This window comes from Poecilia mexicana, unplaced genomic scaffold (genome assembly GCF_051168715.1).
Source record: "Poecilia mexicana isolate PSO_F unplaced genomic scaffold, ASM5116871v1 scaffold_12, whole genome shotgun sequence".
NCBI classification, from domain to species: Eukaryota; Metazoa; Chordata; class Actinopteri; order Cyprinodontiformes; family Poeciliidae; genus Poecilia; species Poecilia mexicana.
The window spans coordinates 6,600,181-6,624,836 of NW_028263381.1; the positions used below are offsets into that span (position 1 = coordinate 6,600,181).

Here is a 24,656-nt window from a genome sequence, read left to right on the forward strand (position 1 = left end):
AAGGGTGGGCCACGAAATGAAATTAGGTATTCATATCCCTCTGAAGTGGATGTAACTGTAACTTTCACCTCCTGCTGTCTGAAAAATGACACACCTTATCGACAAATTTGAGATGTTAAATGTTTAAATGAATTAACTTAAAGGTTTTCTCTTGAGTGTCTTGAATTGTATTTCACAAAGTATCTGAAGTTGAGCTAAGCTTCAAACTAAATAAGTAAAACTAATTAAAAACCTTTCCTTTCAGTTTTTTATGTCTAGTTTTTCCTCATAGATATCTGGAAAAGATTAATCTCTATCAGTATCCTCAGCTGTCCTATGCATTTTTTTTAATTTTTTTTATTTTTTCATAAATATACGTTTGTATTTCGCAATAACAAATTTTGCTGGACGATAATAAACTTTAATTGTGAAGATCACTTCACACCAGAACTGGAGTATATTTTAGCTATCCAAAAATACGACACAACAACCAAAAATTATAAATAAAATGGAGATAAAGACCACTTGAAATCAAAACCATAACAAAATATTAATCATCAGATGTAAATTATCAAGCTAACTTCAATTAATCATGCGATTAATTGCTTATTGTGAGAGGTTAAGACATAATCACAGGCTGCTAAGGTAAGTCTTCTTGTGGACTACCAGCTACTATTTATTTGTGGATGGGCTCCAGAGCTGACGGAAAGAGGAAACAGATATGAGTACTTAGCAGCATGTACACGCGCGCACACACACACACACACACACACACACACACACCACACAGTCTAGCAGAGATTATCTCATCTCCATCTGCTCCCTATTGGTCAGTAATAGCCTGCTCCTGCTGAGTTTCTGACTGTCGGCCTGCTTCCCTTACTCTAAACTAGCCTAAAATAATCAACATCATGGCCAGATAGGGCAGGCAGTCAAATCCAAATCCTCCAATTCTGCCATCTTTTTTATATAAATATATATATTTGTTCTGGCCTACATACGGTTAAGGCCGCAGCCACTTCCTGACATGGATTTCCACCTGTCTCTGTGGGTCCATGTGCTTCCTGTTTATGTGTTTGTCAGTGACCCAGCCTCACAAATAGAAATGTAGTTTTTTTGTTGTTGTGTTTAACCCATACATCCATATCAACACACAGGATTAGCAAAGAGATATTCACACTATTCACGTCTGAGTGTTATGTTTTTTTTTTCTCCATCCTGCAGGCACGACAGCAAGCTCAGATGAGGCACCAGATGGCTTCTGACAGCAAGGGCGATTACTCGTCCTACCTGCAAAAGTTCAACCAGGAGCAGAACGATCATTACCACACAATAATTCCCAACATATTTCAGGTAAATACGACATGACAGCTGCATAAACTAGCATCCGCGTGCAAGCGCAAGTCGCCTCACACCTGCGTTGAATTGCAGAAACTTCAAGACATGGAGGAGAAAAGGATCGAGAGAATAGGAGCGTGCATGAAGGCGTTCGCAGAGGTGGACCGCCAAGTGCTGCCCATCGTGGGGAAATGTTTAGACGGCATGACTACAGCCGCCGAGTCCATCGAGCCCAAGACTGTGAGTGTACGGCGTCATCTGTCTGTGCACACAGACGCCCCCATGTGGGCCATATTACTCGCTCAACCAGGCTGCCGGTTACAACCCACACACTGTCTGTTAGGGTGGCACTAAAACAAGAAGTGTGCAAGTGGAATTGAACTCTGGGTGGTGCTTTAGAATGAGATAAAATGTGAATTACAAGGTGATTTTGGAACTTTTTAAGGCGTTATTGTGGATGAGCAAACACTCTTCTTTTTATGAAAAGAAAACTAACAACTTTAATAGATTATGCACAAATCTTACAAAGTATTTTCGGTCCAGTTTCTAATGAAAATATCTTGGCACACTTGAAATAAGACAAAACTAACTTACAAGTAACTTCATCAATATTAAGGAATTATTGACTTAAAACAAACTCCTATTTTTTGCTGAAAAATAAGTTAGTTTTGTTTTATGTCATGTTCTAAGACATTTGCACTAGAAACTAGGTTAAAACTACATGTTAAGATTTTGTGTTTTGGCAGTGCACATGGAGAATGCGCCTGATTCTCTATGTTGAAGATTACACTCAGTGGTCTCAGCTAAAAGGTCACATGTTATTATGCAGAAAAAGTTCACTGAACTTGTGATTAGGAGACATCCACATCGTAGCAGAAGACGTGTGGGAACATCCTCTGTGCCTTTAGGGGGAGAGCTTTCCAAGAACTGAAAAAAAAGACTGTATGATGTCAGAAGGATTATCTTGGGTTTGGCTTTTAGATTGGGAATTTTTAACAAAGCCCTAAATTCACATTAGTTGTTTAGAGGAGGGATTGATGTCTTATGAAACTAAATGCTACAAAGCTAAGACTAAGAAACTTTCACATAATTTTTGATCGGCTTTTGAAATAATTCTAGTTATGGAACAGATCTGCTCCAAACTATCTAGATTATTTTGGAAGCCGAATCAGATGCGGTGGTTACTGTTTTTTGCCAAAGTATTTAAAATGCAACTTTATTTCTAGAAGTCCATCTCATTGGATCTTTGAAAGTTGGATTCTATGAAAATAGTAGTCGGTATCGAGCTGCAGTAGATGGCACTTTTAAAGGGACATTTTTTAAATGTTTTAGATTTATGAACTTTTTAACAGAGTCTGTAGTTGATGGATGTTATGTTACAGCTGAGTTTGTAAAATCTGCTCTGTGTCAAATTCAAGGCCATCGTTGTCTTCTGGTCACCATATCGTGTTGGAAAGTGTCTCAGCTCTAATATCTCTTTAAGGCCAGAGCGTATTTGTTGGCTGAAGTTCTGTCACTAATTTGTGGTCTCTAGAACTTGAATATTGAAAAAAAATAAATGTCATAAATCAGGACATCATATACTAGGTGCTTGGTGTATGACGGGGAAAAAAAAAAGGTGACTATTCCCAGAGATCCCATCGTGAGTGAGCTCCAGGGAGACGACTCCGGCCTGAAACTGTTCTGCTGAAGTAAACAATGGCCGAGGATGACATATCACATGCTTCCTCCTCTGTCTCTCCTCCACTCTGGTATTATTCTTCTGTCATACTGTATAAGGAGATAGCAGATTTTCAAACCTTGATCCTGTTGAACTCCAGACAGACTGTCTTATCAGCTCCAATAGTTCATTGTCTGTTGCAACTGATTCACAAGCTTCTTCCTGTGTTTGTGGTTCGCAGTGATGGTGTTCCTGGAGGTTTTCCGTCTTTTTTTTTTTTTTTTTCACCAACAAACTGAATTTTCAGGATGTGTGTGTGTGTGTGTGTGTGTGTGTGTGTTTTAAGCAAGAAAAATACAGTTTAATTCAGATATTTTTGAGTTGGAATCTTTAAGAGATATCTTTACTTCCTTTAAATTTAGAGGTTTAAATCTACTGTGGTTACTATGCCATGAAAATTTGGGAAAGCCCAGATGGTGATGCTATGACTTTGCAAGTTTAATTCACATTTTACACAAACATGCCTGTTTGTGTAGTGTAAAGCAACACTTCAAACACACCGCTTCATCTGACATCCTGGAAAAAGCATCAAAACAAATCTGACAAGACAGAAAGAAAACTGTGGATCTCCACAAGTCCACCACTGAAAACAAGTTCTAGATGGCTTCATGAGGAAAGAACAATATATGGAAATATTGAAGCAGTATCCATAGACATCAGCTAGAAAGTGGAAGCTTTGGCACAAATGGGTCTTTCAAGTGGACAACGACACTAAAAATAGTGCCAAATTAGCTACCAAGTGGCTTAAATCCAACAATATTATCAAAAAAATAGGATTTAACTAATGAAAATGTGTGTCATAGTCACCTACAAACCTGACTCAGTTATGCTAGTTCTGTCAGGAGGAATGGGCCAGAATTCAAGCAAACTACTGTGAGACGTTTCAGGAAGGAAACCGCAAACATTTGACCCAAACCCTACAATTTATATAATTCTACCAAATAGTTAGGAAATGTATCCAAACATGTGATTTCCAAGGAAGCATGGCAAATATCCAAAAATAGTCTCTCGTTAAAGTTTAGCTTGACTTAAAAAAAAAGACGGTGAGAGAAAATGCAATGAGTATGCTCATATTTGATTTAAAATGTAGTTATTATGGCGACGTCTGAAATTTCTGAAGAAAAAAATAAATAAATAAAAACACAACTTTCATTGACCAGTGCGGCCGTTGTCTCCCTCCAGGACTCCCAGCAGGTGGTGGAGTCCTACAAGTCTGGCTTTGAGCCACCGAGCGACGTGGAGTTCGAGGACTACGGTCAGGCCATGAAGAGGACGGTGTCCGAGAACAGCCTGTCCAACGCCAAAGAGGGCAAAGAGAAGCCCGCTGGCAAGAGCAAGCCCAAACTGTGGCCTTTCATTAAGAACAAGAACAAGGTAAAGCACGGAGCTACACTCAAAAGCCTCACTCGTTTCGATGCATTGTTCTCTCCGGGAGGTCAGCCTGCTCTTTTTGGAGCGTACAGTGGAACAAAAAGCTGGAGGCATCTCAGATTTTTTTTTTTTCTCATTACCTGAAAATTAATTAGTACAAGTTAGACTTTATACACTAATTGCAGTGTATCATTTTCTTGCATTTTTTCCTTTAGTGCTTTTCGATATTTGTTCACTGTGTTAAGCTCGTGAATTTTCTTTTCTAGTTCTTTGTTACTATTGCCATTTTTGGTTGTTATTATTTGCCACCCGTCTCCTCCTCCCACGCAATCACCCTCACCGATGTTGGGGCCACCCCTTTTTTTTTATTTTATTTTTTTTATAACACACACTAATGGATTTCTATCTTTGCTCAATGGGCGGACTCAACTGGCAGATGATAACCCACTGTCCAATCTGAAGTAACACTCTCCTTTTTACCCTCTTCGTTTCCACTGGTCATCAGTTTCATGAAGTTTTCCTCTGGTTCTGGCTTATAAACTCTAAATCTGACCTTTGGCTGTCTAATGGGCTGGTAGCACTGTTAATAATTAAAGTAGTCAAGAAGGTAATTGAGTAATCGTGTGTATGAGTGTGAGTGTGTTTGGCCAAAATAAAAAAATCATAGACACTAGTGTGATCTACTCTGTAACCTTATGGAAAGGTATTTAAACTAGAGATGCACCAGTCTGAGTTTTTGTGGCCAATGTCTGGTTTTTGTAAAGCTTTTACCCGTTTATGTTTATTTTAGGTGATTTTGACTTGGGAGACATGATTCTTATATAGCTATACAAGTGGTCATTAACTATTCAGTCCCTCCAGTTTTTCAAGACTGCACAATCGTGGAAATTCATATAAAAGCAACAGATACCTGAGTTTTTTCATGCCGGTACATAGCTGTGAGTCTATTTGGAAATTTTGTGCAGAAATGATCAAAGACATTGGTACTAATTTAGAAATGCAATTTATCCTGGGGAAACATTGCACTAAAACATTAATTAACATTTCTGTAAATGTGCCAGAATTAGCCAAAATGATATTTTTCATCTGTCGTCCCTGGATAATGGATAATTTCTCTTGCTAAAAACATGGCCTAACTACAACAAATTTATCAATAAACACAAAAAAGTACAAACAGTAAATACAAAACAAAAGAAACCTGCAAACTCCCTCCTGCAGGTGACAGCATTTCTTCTACCACCCTGCTTCCTCAGCCTTTCTTGATCTCAACAAGAAAGGCTGAGACTTGGCAAGAAACAAAAAGTGACATTTGCTCTTCTGGAGGCACTGACTGTTTATAGAAACGGAGATGATTTCTCACCATTGGCCTGAAAAAGTAATGAACAGTTTAGTTGCATTTACAAGAATATTTGTGATCAGGATCAATATCTCTGAACTGTGTATATTCCTTAGACCAGTGTTTCTCAATTCTGGTCCTCAGGCCCCCCTGCCCTGCATGTTTTAAGTGTTTCCCTTCTGCCACACACCTGGATTGAATCTGCGGGTGATTAACAGACTTCTGCAGTACTTGATGGTCATGTAATCATTTGAATCAGCTGTTCTGGTACAGAGGCACATCTAAAACATGCAGAGCAGGGGGCCTGAGGGCCGGAATTGAGAAGCACTGCCTTAGACAATGTTCATTGTTACCTTAATTACAAAATTTCTCAAGACACCATAATTTCTAAATCTAATAGTCAGTATGATACATGGAGAGATCGAAAGTTAAAAAGACCAAACATAAATACTTATGGAACAAGCTCAGTCTTCCTGTTATTTGCTGACAGTCCTGCTTTCTCGTGAGTGAATGCTCAGCACAACCTTAATTAAAAAAACAATATTCTTCATTAAATGGCTTGTTACAATCTTCACAATGCTGAAAATGCGCCGATTGTTCTTCACTCAGTAACAGGATTGTTTTTAGCCTATTAGCTCTTAGCGATGGCACGTTCACCAACTGAAAAAATATAGACTTTTGGAGTTTGACAAGTTGAGTAAAGCTAGAAATCAGTAGTTTCTGATCACAAACCAATTTCTCTGTGCATCTCTGATTTAAACACCACAAATATCTGCATGCAGGCATAACAGACACAAAAAGAGCTGCAAGTAATTTCTTCTAATTGAAAAGAAACAAAAGCACTCCGTCTACGTAATCTGTCTCTGCATGTGCATTATCGTGTCTAGAAACTTGTCACTGCTTCATCGTCTCACATCTGAACCAGTTGGTCTGAGGTTTGAGGACAGAAAAAGGCACAATTAGCTCTGTCTCTTGATGACCTGAGATTCAGTGATGAATTTCCTCTGGGATGTAGTAATTTGCTCCGTTTTGATTGAAGAGAGAGAGAAAAAAAAAAAGAAAAACGCAGATAAAGGATCTCTAAAATGGAATCCAGCATGCGCTTCGATTCAAACTCTTTGCTTTGTCGCAGCTGCTTGCTTTGCACCCTGAACTCACGCTGATCGTTTTGTTCTTTTTAACAGTTTATCTTTTGCTTGGTTTTATATGTTTTAACTGTTACTTTGTTCCCACAACATAAGCACTCATACACTGGGTTTGGCATTCCTTTGGTTGTCTTTTACGTTCTGTTTGGCTTTTTTTTGTTGTGTGTTTATTTTTTAATATTTGTAGGAGGCTTATTTATTTCGTTTTGTGTTCCCTCCTTTTCCTTCTTTGTCTTTTTTTCGTTGGATTCTCGCCCCCTTCTTCTTCTTCTTCCATGTTTTTCTTCCTTCTCCTTTTCGAAACGGCTCCCTCTCACACTGGTAGCTTATGTCCCTGTTAACGTCCCCCCGTCAGCCCCCACCTGCCCCCCCAGCCTCATCCCTGCCCTCACCCTCTGCTGTTCCCAACGACCCCCAGTCTCCCAAGCAGCACAAGGAGCCCCTCTCCCACCGCCTCAACGACTTCATGGCCTCCAAACCCAAAATGCACTGCCTCCGGAGCCTGAGGCGAGGGGTAAGTGTGTGTCCAGCGAGCTTTGTGCATGTGTTTATATGAGTGCGTGTGTGTCCACACCTGTACCTGAGCTCTGCACCTGCTGCACTGTTTGAGCGAAGCGACGCAAACCTTTTTCAAACCCGATGAATTTTTCCCCATTTTGTTGCATTACAGCTTTTTTTTTTGTAGTAGACTTAAAAAAAAAAGTTATAGATATTTCTGATGTAAAATGCTCCAAAGATTTCACTAATTTTTTTCTCATGAAATTAAATCTGCTTTTAATTTGTATTCAGCCTCTTTTATACTAATACCCCTAAATAAAATTAAGTGCAATCAGAAATCACCTACTTAGTAAACTGCAAAAACACGAATTCTTACCAAGTATTTTTGGCCTAGTTTCTATTGTAATTATCTTAGCACAAAACAAACTTACATGCATCATTTCAGCAAGATATAGGAGCTTGTTTCAAGTAATTAATTCCTTAATATTTATTTTAAAAAGTACTAGTTCCACTGGATTATTTCACTTGTAACAAAACATTTTCCCATGTTATGCACTGTTTCAGTTAAGCCCTACCTTAAGTTACAACATCAAATTTTTTTCATGCGTAAAAAATTACAAGGGTTTGGATATGTTTGCAAAGCACAGTAGTTTTATTATGCCAATTTGAAAACAATGCAATCTGAATGTGTATTATTTGAAAACAAATTTTGAAATTATCTGACAAGAACTTAAATCGTGTAATTAGCTTCTCTCATGCAGTGCTCAGCTTCTCCGCTTCACTTGCGTGCTTCTGTGGTGCATCGTCACGAGTCCTCGTTACTCATCTGACTCACCGACAGTCTCTTCATCTTGTCCCCTTCACATTTCATATTAACTGCGCTCACAGCGACAGACCCTCTCTCCTTCCCTCTCCCGCTCCCCCTCCTCCTTTGACAGAAATATGCAAAACGCCTGAGCCGTTCCTGGCGGTAGCATGGAGACTGCAGTGGTTCCCCCCCACCTCCTCTGTGCGACTCACTCTGCAGTCTATGTTGGAGTCAGATTGTTTTAGTTTTGCTTTGATGCAGAAGATATGAAAGACAGAACACAAAGAACGTGAGTTTATGATAAGAGTGGAGTGATGGAAAAGGGCCAGGAGAGGAGGTTTAGAAAGGCTGTTAGGTGGGTGGTTTTTATCAGCACCAACCCGGTGTCCTGGTTTATGTCACCACCAGTTCCTGTTCTACAGTCCTAGCTGGAGTTGCAGTGGAGATACTGGGTGACGGTCACTAGGGAAGGTCACAGCTACTTTCCTGTCATGCGACCACTCCCTCCCATAGCCAGCTCTCCCTGACCTCAGGAACAAGGCGGCCGTTTTTAATGTTCCTTCCGGGCAAACAATTGTCATATTTTTTCTTTTTTTTCTTTGTATGTGTTCGTGACTTAAAAGGACAGCTTGTACCCACAGTAAAAACCTAAATGCAAACATGACCTGGAAAAGAACAAGCGTGGGACAACAGGCTGGGTTGTGGATATCACTGAGGAGGAAATGACGGTAGGGAGCGCATAGAAGAGGGAAGTGTGTAGTTTTTCTGACTCTGGGCGCATGTAGCAGGAAGTGCACGTTCTTCCGAAAGCGGAAGTGCCACAACAACTTTCAAGAAGAGAGACTTTAAAAGAAAAAAAGATCAGAGATAAATTGCAGGCATTGTTTTCGGATCTTCAAGTGATCGAATTAGAAAGCTGAAGGTTCCTGGGGAGGCTTGGAGTGGTGTTAAAGGAAATAAAGTTTTCAGACTTTCTCGTCTAGTGGCGAGGTTCAATATGTAGCTACGTGTTGAATTTAGACTTTTTTTTTTTTTTGTAATTTAAAGACCTTCTGTTTGGGAGAAAATTAGCTATTAAGGAAATTTGTAAACTAACCCTGGAGGACACCGTACAAATCTCAGTGGCAGAATCTGTTCTAACATTTCTTTATAGCTACAGGTGCGAACACACTTCTTGTTACTAAATCAAAGCTTGTTTTTTCCATTTTGAAAATCACTATTTTTATTTATTTATTTTTTTAACAAACCACAAAAACTTTATAATTTTTGGAACTTTCCCATATAATTGAATGTAAAACAAAATCAGGTATGTGGTATAAGGTGACAAAATGAGGGAATAAAGTTAAAGGAGTATAAACACTTTTATAAGGTGCTGGATAAGGGTAGTTCAGCAAGCTCTTTGTTAATTATTTCATTTAAGAATAACAAAATGTAGCCCTGTGAAGCACAATATGTTTCTAATACAATTTTATGAACATAATAGCTTTTCATATGTGATGGGACGGTGTAGATCCAGGCAAAAACGTAGTGAAACACTGATGCCAGTTGTCATTTGTCAATCCATTCATCACTTTTGTGGGCTGCTACCTTGTATATGTCGCATTTATTTAAATGTTTATATGAAATAAGAAATATTGCTTTACTTGCCTTTAATGCCATTAGAAACATCTTTATAATAAAGAAACCTTTGTGGAGAAATTGATCAAAGACAGATCTAGCTTCAACACCCAATTCTAGTATTATTCAGTGTTTATATGAAAGTCAATAGGAACGATTTTGTTTCTCTGCCCGCTTCCTGCAAGGAGAACACAGTGTTACACTGGAGATTAAAGCGCCTGTGGAGGTGGGCTAGTTGTGCACAGTGGAAAGATGTGCACCCCCTGCAGGAGAGCCCTCTGTGTGCTGCATATTAAGCTATCTAATCCATCCGTTGTCACTGCATGTTTGTTGTTACGGAAGTAGAAAGAGCAGGTTTGTGCTTTAGGAGCCATCTCATAAGGCAAGCACTCATTAAGGTCTTGTTTTCCTGACTTTAAGCTCTACTCTCTCTGACTGCCACTACAGCAGCAGTCCCCGCGCTCGCTCATTTATCACAAAGAGCTCATGAAGAGGACTCTGGGTCAACCCACATATGCTTTCGAAGCAAGGCAATATGTTGTAAGTGTGCGTGTTTTGAGTTTTACGTTAGGAGACAGTGAGTATCCCACCACGTTTATACATGTCTGCGGAGAGAGCGAATGAGTATCGAGAGCGAGCGTGTGTGTGATGAGTAAGGCCACACGAAAAGCAGGCAGTAGCCTCTTTTTTTTTTTTTTTTTCTTAAGTGATGTGAGGAGACCATTGGTCCCGATTAATGAGGCAAAACAACCTCACAAAGGAGGCTAGTGTCTGCGTCTGGCTCCGTGTTCATCACATGGCTGTGTCACATGTTGGGATTGAGACGAATGATCGGAGAAGATGATGATCTCATCCCTCATCACATGTTATCAGCTTGGGGTGTTGCAGTGTCCTGCAGCTGTCTTGGAGGTGGAGGGCTTCCCCCCTGCTCCGTATCTGTAAAAAGGGGTCAATTCACAAAGTGTCGCAAGCACCTGAGGATGTGCGGAGATTGTGGATGTGGGGATGTGTGGCTACCGCCATCCCGCTCAGGATTCACCAACTGTGTGCTAAATAAACGTCCTGTGGAGATGCATGTTTGGACAAGGTGTTAGTCACACTTTGGGTCAGGCTTCAGCCCGCAGTGCCAAGAATTCACCCCTCCAGGGCTTTCTGTGTGCTGGTGTCCCATACTACAGCGATGCTGTCTGTCTGCAAAAGCCATGATATACTTGTATATATGTGTCTGTCTGGAGTTTAAAGTAAACATTAAACTGTATGCTAGGTTGCACATTGATTGCTAATATTTGCAGCACTTATTACATAATCAGTTACCGTAAAGCTTCAGGATGTAATAGGTTGTCATTGAACACGTGAAGCAAGGCAGATGCACTCTGAAAGCTAAATGTCACAACTTTTTGTCCATGTAATCCATCCAACTTTTAAATTACCTGTCAACAACTTCCCTTTTACATTTCCACTGAAGCCATAATTTACCTAGTTGTTCATACTGTTGCAGCAATTGCCGCTGAGAAGTTTCATGCGCATCATGGGCATAAATTGCAGCTTAAATCAGGAATTTAAATGTAATGTGCGTTACATTTGAACGACAGCAACACAGTTAATTAATTTAGTTTGACCATCATGCGTAATGTTTCTGATGTATTGTGAAGGCTCCCTGATTATAATATTAATCACCCAATTCCCCAGTCAGCCCACTGCCATGACTGAAAAAAATCCTAGAGGAAACCAGTTTTGACTTAACAAATTTGAATCTGAGCATGCAAATGTTTTAAATGTAGTCTGTGTCTGAATCTTTTCATTTGCAATTCAAATGCGCCTTTAAAGGCCTTAAAGTAATATATTTGTGCCAGTGGTGACCACATTGAAACATTTCACCAATACAGCAGGTGTTTTTAAACTGTAAATGACATATGCGACGTAGATTTACCCACATCCGGAAATCTCTTGGAGTATGTGAGAGCAATTAATGCGTGTGAAGGTGAGGTGAGTCTTCCAGGGCTTTGCAGTGAGGATCATAACAAGCCATTCCAGCTGGATGACTTGATTAGAGGACTAATGAGAGCTTGTCAGTACGCGAGCCTGTAACAGGATTACAAGTCATCTGCTCCAGCTCTACCAGCCAATGGTTGTTACCCCAACAGTACCTGCTCCAAAAATCACTCAGCCAATCATATATACATATAAAAGAAAAACAACTTTGAGTTAAATCTTTTCTTTTTTTTTCTGTTAATTTCAGTTCATAATTATTCTCATGTGTAATTTAATTTTTCTTCCCAACAACTGTGAATTTGACCAAGTCTCCAGCCTGTCTGTGTTCATTTGCTGCCTCCATGTCAACATGCAGACCTGCAAAATGTGAACACTGGCTTTTTGGCGCCCTCTGCTGTCCCCTCTGTGTCACTACATCAACAGTCAGTCGTGATAGACAAGTAAAAGAAAAAAAAAAACCCCAAAACGAATCCCTTCACCTCTGTTTACTTTTCGTCTCTGCGTTTGCATTCATCTGTCATCACTTTAAATTGATCTCATTGTGCATGCTTCATGCTGTAGGTGGGCTTTTTTTTTTTCTCCCCCCTCCTGCTGTTGTACCTCTCATGTTCCATTAATACATCAATGTTAAACTTCACCACTTTGGAAAAGAGAGGACAGGCTTTATAAGTCAAATAATTTCTGACAGGGCTTATTTATGCCACAGCTGTGTTTTCAGTAAAGTCAAATCGTTCAGTGCTCTCTTTCCCTCATGTGGTGCAGTCTGACACAATACAGCATTATTATGAAATAAAGGTAAAGTGTTTTTATTTCTTCTTTGTTTTGGGAGAACAAATGGCTGTGATGTTTCACTTGGTGCTGACGTTTATCTGTTGTCTCTTTCTCCCTTCCTGCTCCTCGCCATTTTTTTTCTCTCCCCTGTCCCTTCCCATGAAGCTTTCTCTCAAGCTGGTAAGCATGACCGTATAAACTGCACATCCCGTTAGAGGCATGACCGAAGCACGCATGTCACCTCCCCCGCCCTGTAACAATTTAATAATTTACTTTTTGTTGTGCTCCGTTTGTTTTTGCTTTGAATATGAGTTAATTGTGAAATTAATTTGCAGCGACATAACAGTGAACCTGAAATTTATGTCATCTGTGTGCCATTTTATTTTATTTTTTTGTCGTTTTTGTGCTTTTTTTGTTTCGTTTACGTTGTGGTTGTGTTCTCGTCCTGTCTCTCCCGAAATGTGTCTGTGGTGCAGATCACACTCAATTCCCACGTCCGGAGTCTCATTGAGGTGATCACATTTACTCTGTGTTTTTACCCGTTAGTCTGCCCCTGTAATCCTCACTGTCTGGAGCAAATTGTTAGATCTCCGTAACAAGTACTAATCCGACTGAAATTAGGTGTCGTCTCATGTTCTCACACTGCATGCCGGTACTTTTGTAGTATTTCGTTTCTAACACAAGAAACCTCGTCTGGTGGGCATGCTTACGAAGAAAATCAACTTGATTATAATATTTCTGTGAATGAGATGCTATTTTCTATTCAAAACTGTTTTCTAATAAAACAGTTTTGGGAAATACTTTTTCATTTCTAAATAAAAAAAGGAAAGAAATCAGTTCTATCCATATATTTAGCATACAGGAAATTGAGTCTTTTGCCATCTTATTCCCAGCTTATGTTCATCATGACGCTTTGTCTACTGTCCTTAGTGTCACTTTTAACGTCTTCGGGACAATGCTTCCCATTTGAAAATGAGACGAACAGACAAACCACACTTTTCAGATTTTTGTTAGCATAAATATTTGAGTATCGCTTCTCAGTGATGAAATACTTTGTGTGGGTCTCAATGCAGTTGTAACAAGACAAAAAGCGGAAGCAATCAATGGCTATGCAAACTTGAACTATACCCGATGTCATAGCTATCATTTTAATGTAATGACTTCCATTCAAATTCAGGACACCTGTATGCTAAAATGTGACACTGGGGAGTTGTGAGTGTTTTGTACAACAAGACTATTGAAAAGAAAATGTATTTCCCCCAAAAATATGACCTCTTCCTTTAGGCTGACTTCAAAAGGGACTCCAGTTTCTGTGAATGCTTTGGGTTGTTTGATTCCATGCAGAACGATCTAACCAACAGATTCAGTCCAAAGAAAATGTAAAATGACCAAATATCTCTCTTTAGAATTAGCACATAGAGTTAAACCTCATCTTAGCATTTTCATCCTGAAGATTTGTGAGCTCTAATTCATGAAGACGCATGGCGTCCCTGCATGATAACTGACGGATGTTTGTTATGTTGCATGCCGGGTTAAGTGTTGCATGGTGATACGGGGAGGAAGGGTAAGGTTCCTGTATTGATCTAGCTCAGGGGTCACCAACTCCAGTCCTCGAGGGCTACCATCCTGTAACTTTTAGATGGTCTCTGCTCAAACACACCTGGATCAAATAAACTGCTCGTTTCCAGCCTATTGCAGAGAGGAATGAATGCTGGTGAGGGAATTCAGACATTTTGGAGCAGAGGTGAATCTAAAAGTTGCAGGATGGTAGCCCTTGAGGACTGGAGTTGGTGACCCCTGATCTAGCTGCTGTAATCGACCTCCAGTGTGTAGCTCCAGCTGCCTGAGAGACCCACCACAAGCCTTCACCTCTTCAGTCCACACTGAATCAACAGTGACAGAATTATTTAGCACTTGTGCAACCCACCTTTGCTTATAGTTTGAGTCTTGTTTCATAACATTTTACAGAGAAACAGAACTTTAGCTATTCCTCTCTAGAACATGTTAAATTGTTCGATCCTCCTGGATCTTTATCTTCCTGGTCTAAGCCACTAGTCTACAACCTGTGGCTCCATAGGCCCCAAGTGGCTCATTGGGTCTTTCACAATGGCTCTTAACTTTAGCTTGAATTTATACAGAATCAATTCATGAAGTTAATGTTGCAAAATATAGATTTAATAACAAATGTTGGTTTTGTTTATGTGATAAATAGATTTTCCATGACAGAATGACACTACAAATACTGTTATTTATTTTAAATCTAGTTTTTTTTGTCATTAAGTTGGAAATTGTGCTTTCTTTTATTTGTTTATAAATTTCAACATCCGACATAAGTATTCTTTTCTGCAAGTTTGTTTTTATTTTTTTTTAAAAACAGAAAATTAGTTACTTTTAAAAATGATGACAAATTTTCTGAAGTTGATAATCAAAAAATATAAGTTGTCTTTAAAAAGAGAGGTCTTTTAATTTATGAAAAGTTAAAGCAGAGAACATGCTATAAAAAAATTCACAATTTTTTATGTTTTATTAGCTTCATATATATATATATATATATATATATATATATATATATATATATATATATATATATATATATATATATATATATATATATATATATAGATTGTGACTCGAACTTAATCTATCCAGAATAGTTTGACATAATGTTCTCCACTGTGACTCATTCTGCAGCAAAAAAACTTAATAAAATAATGATACAGACTGGAAATGATCATAAAACCTTCTACACTCCCCTAACCTCCACATCAGGAGCATTTGGTCCCGTCAGAGAGCAATCACGCAGTTTGAAACCCATTAGCCAACTCACACTTCCGCCACATTCTCAGAGTGCTAGATTAGAAGTGGCGACTGAACAGGTGAACGTCCTCAAAAGCCTTTACACAGGCAAACATCTAATCTTTAGTTCTCACTGTGTTAAAGAGCGGCTGCAGTGTCTCATTTTACCGAGCCGTGTAACTGGACCAGAACTTAAAAGCGTTGCCTTTTCTGGCGTTTGGTAAATGGAGACACTGCATCTGCCTAGACAAGGTTACTCTGGAAACAGCAGCTCACAAATGGTAGACTGCCAATTTTTCGTATTCTTACGAAATTGTATGTCCCCTTATCTTTCTGTCTCCCTTTTTTTCCTGCTTCTTCTTGTCTTTTAGGGATCTGGACCAGAGGACTTCAGTCATCTGCCACCAGAGCAAAGGAGGAAGAAGCTGCAGGGCAAGATTGACGACCTCAATAAAGATATTCACAAAGAGATGGACCAGAGGTTTTTCTTTTTAATAGTAAAAAAAAAACAAAAACACATTGAATTTTGAGTCTTTTATCCGTACGACAATGACTTCGATTTGCTTCCTCCTTTCCAGGGATGCACTGACCAAGATGAAAGACGTGTACATAAAGAACCCCCAGATGGGCGACCCGACCAGCGTGGACCCCCGGCTGACGGAAATAGCCCAGAACATCGAGAAGCTCCAGGCTGAAGTGCAGAAGTTTGAGGTTAGTCCAGAGCCAGACGCAGCTCTCAGCTCTCTTCAGTGTTAATGTTGGTGGAGCGGGGATGTTTGTACATTCAGAGCAGTAAAAAAATGAGGCGCTAAAGCTGGGTTCGGTCCAAATGCTAACCCTGTCCATATTAGGACAAGATGTGGATGCAGCCTGAGCGGTCGGCAACAGCCTCATTTAAAAAGGGAACTCGCCATTTTAAATCACCATAATGCCTTGCAGGAAGGAGTATGCAAAACTGTTTCAACCTCTTGTCATTGCGCATCAGAAACTTTTATACATTTAGCAGAGTTGGGTAGTGACTAGTTTATTCAGTTACATTTGCTTGAATAACTTGTACTTTTAGAAGTAGTTTTACTCCGCTGTACTTCCTGCTTTTACCTACACAACTTTTTTATGAAGTATCGCTAAACTTGTGTAAAATTTCTGGATAGCGCCTTTGAGTCAATGCATCTGTTTTTCAGGGCTGGTTAGCGGAAGTAGAGGAGAGGATGCCTTCGAAGAGCGACTCACACCGTAGAAGCGGACTTTACGAGACTCAGAGCAACATAGCAGTGAGCAACAACTGTGCGCAAGATAGAGAGAGGTATGGCATACTCAGACAAACATGAGTCCTGTGCCCAACAAAAATCAGATGAAGCTCTATTTTTGTGTGTGGAAGGAAGCTGCAAATGTTTTCACTGTATGTTTAATGTGTGTGTTGGCCCCTGAGCAGCCCGGATGGCAGCTACACAGAGGAGCAGAATACAGAAACTCAGGTCAAAGCCAACATCAATCCCACCCCCAACCCCAACACCATCCCCACCACCATGCCGGACGACGAGGAATTTGACGACGACGACGAGCCGCTGGCCACCATCGGCACCTGCAAAGCGCTGTACCCTTTTGAAGGTAACACGCCGCCCTGAAGTGTGAGACATAGTTTGGGGATACACACACATAACCGGTATTGGTTGGATGCCGGGAAAGGCCTGCCATTTGTGGAAATGATGTAAGTGTGAAGGATGTGGACATGCACGATTCTGTCGACCGAGGAGGCGGAGGGTGTGATGTTTCTGTGGAAATGTGTGGAGGAGGGATGTGAATAAAAAGTAGACATTTTTCTCTTCCTCTTTTTCAAACTATCCTGAGCTGTTTGGTACAAAAATCCCACTTGGTAAAGGTGAAATTCTATTGGCTTCCTTTTACAAAAAATGTTAAATTCTTCCTAAGAGTGAAAAAGAAGCTTTAGTCATCTGAAAAAAAAAGATGCATCTACTTGTAGTTGGTCTGTATTATAGACTGCTGACATAACATCAAAAAGAAACTTTTTGCTGTTCATATTAGTGGTTACCTTTATTTTACATTTCAAATGTTTTGCATTCCAACCCTTCATGCCTTGGTGCAAAGTCTCATTGTGCTCTTTTATTCAAGTCCAGCCTTTCAGCAGTAAATTGTCATTTTTGCGTTTTTAGGGGTATAACATAAACTCTCCAAAGCTTAACTTTCTCCATAAATGTCTATTTTCAAAGACATTGAGATCAATTTGGAACAATTCGCTCTGTTTTAGTTCCATAAAAGCTTGAAATGCACAGCTGTTAACTAAGCTGTTTTTACTGATTTTAAAACTTCTCCGCAATGTCCATGTATTTATAGGACTTATGTGGTAGACCACCACAAGTTACGAGGAAAATTAGACATAAACATAAAAGTGCATTATAAATAAATCTTAAAAAGTGACTCTTTCATCTGTTTTTAACCTCCTTTGATAGTGATAACACTAAATAAAATCAAGTGCGACATTTCTTTTATAACTCACCTGATTAGAAAATAAAGTTTGAGACGTGAGCATTCAATGAATTAATTATTAATTGGAGAGGTAACCAAGAAGGTTTTAGGAATTGCTTTTCCTATTACAGGCTGCAGAAAACCTGAAGAGGGGTTGGAGATTTAAAATGGCAAAATGGTCCAGTCAAAATCCAGACCTAAATCCAGTATGTTCCCACACTTTTCAGATTTTCATTAATGAAAAATGTCATTGGGAGGTGAACCTTCAGCCCAATCTGAGGTCCTCAGCACTCTGGAAGAGGTTTTCTACCAGGATATCTCTGTTCTTGACCGCATTAATCTTTCCTTCAATTGCAACCAATCGTCCTATCCCTGCAGCTGAAAAACACCCCTATAGCATGATGCTGCCACCACCGTGTCTCACTGTTGGGATTGTATTGGGCAGGTGATGAGCAGTGCTTGGTTTTCTCCACATATACTATACCGCTTAGAATTAATGCCAACAAGTTCAATCTTCGTCTCATCACTAAAAGTTTTATTTAAACATTCTTAAGGAACACGTTAATGCTAGATAAATTAGAAGCTCCTGCATAGCTGAACAGGTCAATGTTAGGCCATTCAAATGCAAACTGCTGCCAGGTTTGTTTTCCTCTATCTCATGCACAGAGAGCCGTTTTGTGTTGATTAGTTTATTGATGTTTTCGGCCGCCTTTTCAACTAAACGCAGTTTGCCGTTTTCCTGCAAGTCCTCGAGCTTAAAGGAACTGACGTCCACTTTGTTTCTCTCCTTGCGTAGGTCATAACGAAGGCACCATCGCCGTGGCCGAGGGTGAGCTTCTGTACGTCATAGAAGAAGACAAAGGAGACGGCTGGACGCGGGTTCGGAGGAACCAGGACGAAGAAGGATACGTCCCAACATCCTACATTGAGGTCAATCTGGAACCGAATGCCAAAGGTGCTATGACGTACATCTAACTTGGCAAGCTCACCCTGTGACAGATTTATTTTATTTTTTTGTTACTTTAATCAATATCTTTCCATTGACTGGGTCAAAGATTATAGATTGTTAATAGCCGCTCGGAAAGATGCACTTCCCATCTCCGTAGAGGGAAGGACCAATCATATTTGTCTGCTGTGCCTCATGACAGTTGATGCAGGGAGCGTGCCTTTTAATTCTGAGGTCCATTGTGTGAAGACTGTGAGGACAAGGCACACATTTTCACTGCAGTGCCACCTAGTGGTCGTACAACACGAGTCATGACACCTCCAGTCAAAGCTGTGGGACAAATCAGCTGCTGACAATGATCACCAATACATTTCAAACACAAACCTCTTGATTACACTTGAGTTAGAATCTTAAATGTTAGAATATGGACTTGAATTATCATAATATTAATCAAGGGGTCTGATCCATCACCTGAGAGACTGTCTGAATCATGTGTTTTTGTAACTCGTTGCACTCAAACAACAAACATGCTCAATGTGCAATCATACAAAACGCTGTCGAGATCTGCTGTATTAATTTTATGTCTTCAGTTACTTTTCGTAGGCCGATCAGAAATAGAAACACAATAAAATCTGTGACCTCAACTCTAAAAATGTTGCATGCCTTTAATATTATAGATGCTGGCGCATCAAGAAATGTAAAACCAATTATTGTTCCCAATGACGGATGATTTTATAAGAATAGTAATCAAGTTTACTGCTTTTTTTTTATTGTTCTTTTTCCACATTCTCGATTCACTTTTTGATAACTGTATTGTTGGCCTGCTCTGGATCTTTCTCTCCAGGCCAGTGGTAAAGGAATAAAGGAAAAAGAAATCAGCCACTCTCAGCTCTATGGTGAGACTGAGCTGAGGTTGCGACTTTTTAAAGCTCCGTGGTGTCTTGCATGGGTCTTCTAGCAACACCGTCTGTCATTCCACTTCACTGCCACATAATATTTCGCGCAACAAATCAGACCGACTACTTCTCAGATTAGTACAAAGGCCTCAGTTTGGCTTTCACAGGGTTTGTTATGGCACTTTTCTTTTTTCTTTACCAGAGAGTTTTTGAGGAGTGTTGCATGCTGCAGCATCTGTGAGTGTTTTGTCATGACTTGGAGTTAGCATGTTGTGACAAAGTGCGGTGGCTGCTTGCTAGCATAAACTCACGTCAGACAACGGCTAAATAAAGTGATGATTGTAGCTTTACGGACATATCTTTGGTCGATCTACTGACATTCAGTGCCTTGATCAAAATCAAGTCATACTTTTTCATCCTGTTTCGCATTTTATCACATTACCGCCAGAGAATTTAAACTTTAAAGTGGAAGGAAAATGATGGTTTATAAAATTGCTTTTGCATTTATATTCAACCTCCCTTGACAACACTTGAGGCATGTTTTTCTGCAGTCAGATGGAAGCATTTTGGGGACTAGTCTAATAATATTTTTATGTAGTCTCTGTAAAATAGCTGTTTCAAGCAGATCAAGGGTCACTGCCATCTTTAGATCGTAGAGAGAGTTAAAAGTTAAAACTGTATAACTTTATTTTTAGTTTTTAGTCCATCCAATGCTGGTTCCTGGTTCCATTTCTTTATTAATGTTATCCAACAAACTTTTTATTTAAGGTAACAGATTGAAGGGGGGATGAATGTAAATGGTTGCCACTCACGATTTTTTATGTTCACATTTTTTTCATCCAGCTCACAAAATCTGTATATTAATAAAATACATAAAAGTTTGTGGTGGTAAAATGGTAAAATGTGGAAAAGCTGAATGGGTATGAATAATTTTGCAAAGCACCATACATTATAACACATTATTATTACTTCTAACAGTTTCACATATACCACAACCCCTCTTCTATCCATATTTAAATATTTGGGATCTTCGAGTTTTTCCTTTAAGACTAACTTTCTTCTTTTTTTTGTCATCTTTTTTTTTGTTTCTTTGTTCGTTTGTGTGTATTCTCCTTTCAAATTGCAGATTCCTAAAAGCGAGAGGCTGGCAGAGGAATGGCAGGGCAAGCAGCCGCGGCGAAAACCACGGTGTGAAAAAGTGAAAGATGGGCTCAGTCTTTAAAGAGAGAAATATCTGAGAAAGAGAGAGCGATGGATGATAAGAATGCCGCTGAAATTCACAAACATTTTGACAAAAAAAAAAAAAAAAAAAAAAAATTATAAGCAGCGTTGAGCTTCCTCCGCTGAACAAAAGAGATTGGTTTTACCTCTCATAACATTCTCCATTTTAACCCCCCCACCACCACCACTCAGATGACAGTACACAATTTGATCCTTGGTGTTTTACAGCAGAGCTTTGCTTCTTAATGTCACTAACTCTGCTTGCGGCCATGAAGAGGCTTTTTTTTGGCATCCTTTCTCCTAACGCCCCTCGCTGCCCCTTGCCCGGCTCTTTTTTTTTTCTCTCTCTCTCTTCTGCCTAATTCCTTGTGGCACTCACACTTACGGGAAAGCGTGTGGTCAGAAACAGGACGGAAGAGCAGCAGGAGCCCGAAGGGGGACTTTAAAACACAGCCGCACAAAGCCGTAAACTTCCTAAAACAAGTCATCCCAGTCTCATCGCCTTCACCTTTCACTCCTTAAAGTATTTTAAAAAAAAATTCAACCACTCATTTTGCAGGTTTCATCCAAGCAGAAACAGAAGGAGGTGCTGATCATCTTTTTTTTTTTTTTTTTTTCGTGTTTCTGCTTTCTTTCTTTGTTTTTGTGTCAAACCACGTTCAGGTTCCCAGGACCGGCTGGAGGCCCGTCACTCTCATCCACACAGTACTCATGTCTTGTCACTGGTGTCTGTTCCTCTCTCTGACCACACCCTTTCGTTCCCACTCTCCTTCCTGGCCCCCACAAACCCCACTCAGGCAGCTCAGGCTACCCGTCTCACAGCTGCTTTGAGCCTCCCCCGTCTTGCTTTTTTTGTTATTTTATTTTTTAATTTGCTAAGGCTCGGGGCGTGTGGTGTGGTGCATGCTTGCCCTGTCTTCCTCCTCGCCCCCCTCTGCTGGTGGCTCGGAGAGGCGGCTTACGCCACCCCCCACCCACCCACTCCGTCCTGCTGCCGCTGCCTCGAGCCTTTCTGTTCAGTTTAACCCTCATTGCCTGGTCACACTGTTTAAATTAACCTGAATGCTACTGTTTGGGTTCAGTGCCTGTGGTTTTTTAATAAACTTTTTTTTAAATATATTTATGTACATTTCCTTTCTGTTTGTTCAAAAAGCATGTTTTTCTTGTTTTTAACTGCAGATATGTTATTTTTCCCTCCTCCTTCTCCCAGTGCTCCAAAGTGTAATGACAGATGAGGACGTTAGGGAGCCATAATGTTGTTTTCTGACTGATCTTACACATAGATAGGCCACGTCTTGTGAATTTTTGTCTTTTTCTATTTGTTTGTAAAAACGTAATGCGACTTGTGGCTAGTTTACAGTCCAACACCCTGTGGGAAATGTCTGCTTGGTTTAGGCAACTCAGAAAAATAAATAAATATCCCCGTTTCTACTGTATACGAAAATGTGCTGTGATCAACATTTTCTTAAGACTGAAATGTGACAACATACAGAACATCACCTGAATTGAGCCTTAACTGGGTGGGACGAAAAAGATGTAGTCTGATTTGTTTAATACGATGAAAGTGTCTGTAGGCATGGGCCGGATTACTGGTGTCAAGGAATGCCGTGGTTTTTCAAATCTGCAAACATTTAGCAACATTTCTACGATTTAAACTCCTTTTAAATCTGGAGGTGACTGAAGTTCTCTCCAGACATAATGAGCATCTCTTCTCCACCATATCCTCCAGGCTGTTGCTCAGCCAACTGAGAAAATGCTACTGCTGTCTTTCTTATACTTGTCAGGTAGATTCGGTTCAAATGGGGACAAAAATTGGAACATTTGTTACATTTTCTGCTGGTGCGGTTCACCTTCACACTGCACTGTCGAAAGAACCAAACCTGTTTACCTCCTCGCCTTTGGTGGTGCTGCACCACGAGTCGCCGAAGGAAATTACGCAAAAACTTCTGAAGACGTGAGCGCAACTTCCTCCTTCACAAAATGTGAATAAAAATGGAATGGTGTCAGATTTTAGTGGTTGTAGTTCATTTCTGTTTTTGCTAAAAGACCAAAAGCCACTTCTCCCGCTGTCGCTAGACTTTTTTGATATGGTTGTATTTATTTAGTACTTGTGAACTGGGGTCAAGAACGTGGTATTCTCTTTGTTCTGCTGGTTTAGGACCGGGCACGTTACTTTTGCCATTAGATCAGGATCGTTTATTCATATTTACAGATTAGCTGACCCCCAAAATTTCTGAGAGCCTAACCAAGTGGCCATATAAGTATTTTCTCAATTCATTTCACTTTGAAATTTAAGCACCCAGCATGACGAGGTGATTCTTTAGCTGTGTCACATGTGGGATATGCAAAGCACACAAGAGCTACGATGTGTTTTCAGTGTCAAATTCACAGTAAGGTATATTTTACTCCACTGAAATAAAAGCTCAATAGTAAGACACAAGAGCACAAAAGAGTTTTGGATAGAAGCAGTTAGATCATGCCGTACATTTTGGTTACATCCTGTCTGAAACTCAGACCGACCCATGCCTAACTCTGACTGGAAGACTACAACTTTTTCCCCATATTCAATGGCACATAGTGTACAAGATTTCAACTTTATTATTTGCTTATATTCTTTGAGATTCTTCCTCTTTGTCTTATTTTTGTTGGAATATTCTGTTTCTCATCCCACCTAAATAAGACTCCTCTTAACAGCAAAGATAAAACAAAGAATCCCACCATTTTGTGTTCTGTTCAGTATCCACCTACTGCAGGTTTTCATAAACACTTCCCATGCGGAGCAGTGATTAAGCAGACCTATAAATAGGCTCCCACCCACCCCCATCTCATCACGTCAAGATTTTTTGAGTTTATTTTGTGTCTGTGATAAACGTCGAGAGCAAAGTGACAGATTTACAGCAGCGATCTGCCTCACCACAAATCTTTTAGCCCTCAGAATCACCTGCCTGTACAGAGGATGTGACATGATGGAATTAGAGAGTATATATGAATTTATTAAAAAGGAAAAAAAAAAAGTTTTAAAAGGAAAAACATCTATTTTAACTATATGGACAGTCTTACCGTGGATTTATTTGCTTCGACTAGTAAGACTTCTTTTCCTTCATGAGACCTACCAAATGGTGTGTTTTTTGCACTTTTTCATTTGTGTTCCATTTGGTGGCCCCATGCTTGTTGTTTTGGAGCACTGAATACTTTGTATTGTGTTTAATTTTATGTGCCAATTAAATATGCCTGAAAAGAAAGAAAAATATGCTTGTTTTTTCCTTTCTCTTGGCGATTCGAACACGATTGCCAGTCATTACTGCGCTAATGTGCATCAACAACTGTGTGTTTGAGAAGTCACATTTTTTATACGCAGACAAAGTCTGATTATTAGGCTTTATGATGTAAAAAAAAAACAAAACAAAAAAAAACAAGGATTATTCCAAGGAGCCTGCTCCTTCTTTTAAAACTTCATTTATGGAATGACATCTCAGAAATGAGTTTAAGATGAAACAAAGAACAGAGGAACAGCTAATAATCATATTGATAAGCTGCTCTGAGAAAATAAAGGCAATTTATGTGAATGAATGTCATTTAATTAATAAATTAGTCAAGGAGGTGGCTTTGCGCTTTTTACAGGCAATTTTCAATATTTGAAGTGAGTCGTTACTGCAGATTTGCTAGATGCTTACAAAAAGTAAATTTTCTTAATTTTTACTTTAATAGATCTCCATATTACGTAACAGAATATAGAAA

The 24,656-nt window shown here is 39.6% G+C and overlaps 1 protein-coding gene across 9 annotated transcripts in view; it reads left to right on the forward strand.

Moving 5' to 3' along the window:
* fnbp1b (formin binding protein 1b) overlaps positions 1-24,166 on the forward strand; it is a 64,158-nt gene extending 39,992 nt beyond the window's left edge. For 3 of the 9 annotated variants that reach the window (XM_088010832.1, XM_088010829.1, XM_088010828.1), the window contains exons 7-17: positions 1,204-1,332; positions 1,411-1,557; positions 4,220-4,411; positions 7,215-7,403; positions 13,052-13,087; positions 15,743-15,852; positions 15,950-16,082; positions 16,553-16,674; positions 16,804-16,979; positions 18,652-19,697; positions 20,824-24,166. In XM_088010832.1, coding sequence (XP_087866958.1) covers positions 1,204-1,332; positions 1,411-1,557; positions 4,220-4,411; positions 7,215-7,403; positions 13,052-13,087; positions 15,743-15,852; positions 15,950-16,082; positions 16,553-16,674; positions 16,804-16,979; positions 18,652-18,830 — 1,413 coding nt within the window. In that variant the 3' untranslated portion in view covers positions 18,831-19,697; positions 20,824-24,166. Of the gene's footprint in view, positions 1-1,203; positions 1,333-1,410; positions 1,558-4,219; positions 4,412-7,214; positions 7,404-10,259; positions 10,353-12,740; positions 12,756-13,051; positions 13,088-15,742; positions 15,853-15,949; positions 16,083-16,552; positions 16,675-16,803; positions 16,980-18,651; positions 19,698-20,823 lie in introns of all 9 variants that reach the window. The other 6 variants (XM_088010837.1, XM_088010833.1, XM_088010830.1 and 3 more) reach the window with 6 other exon arrangements.
* Positions 24,167-24,656: the final 490 nt, after the last annotated feature.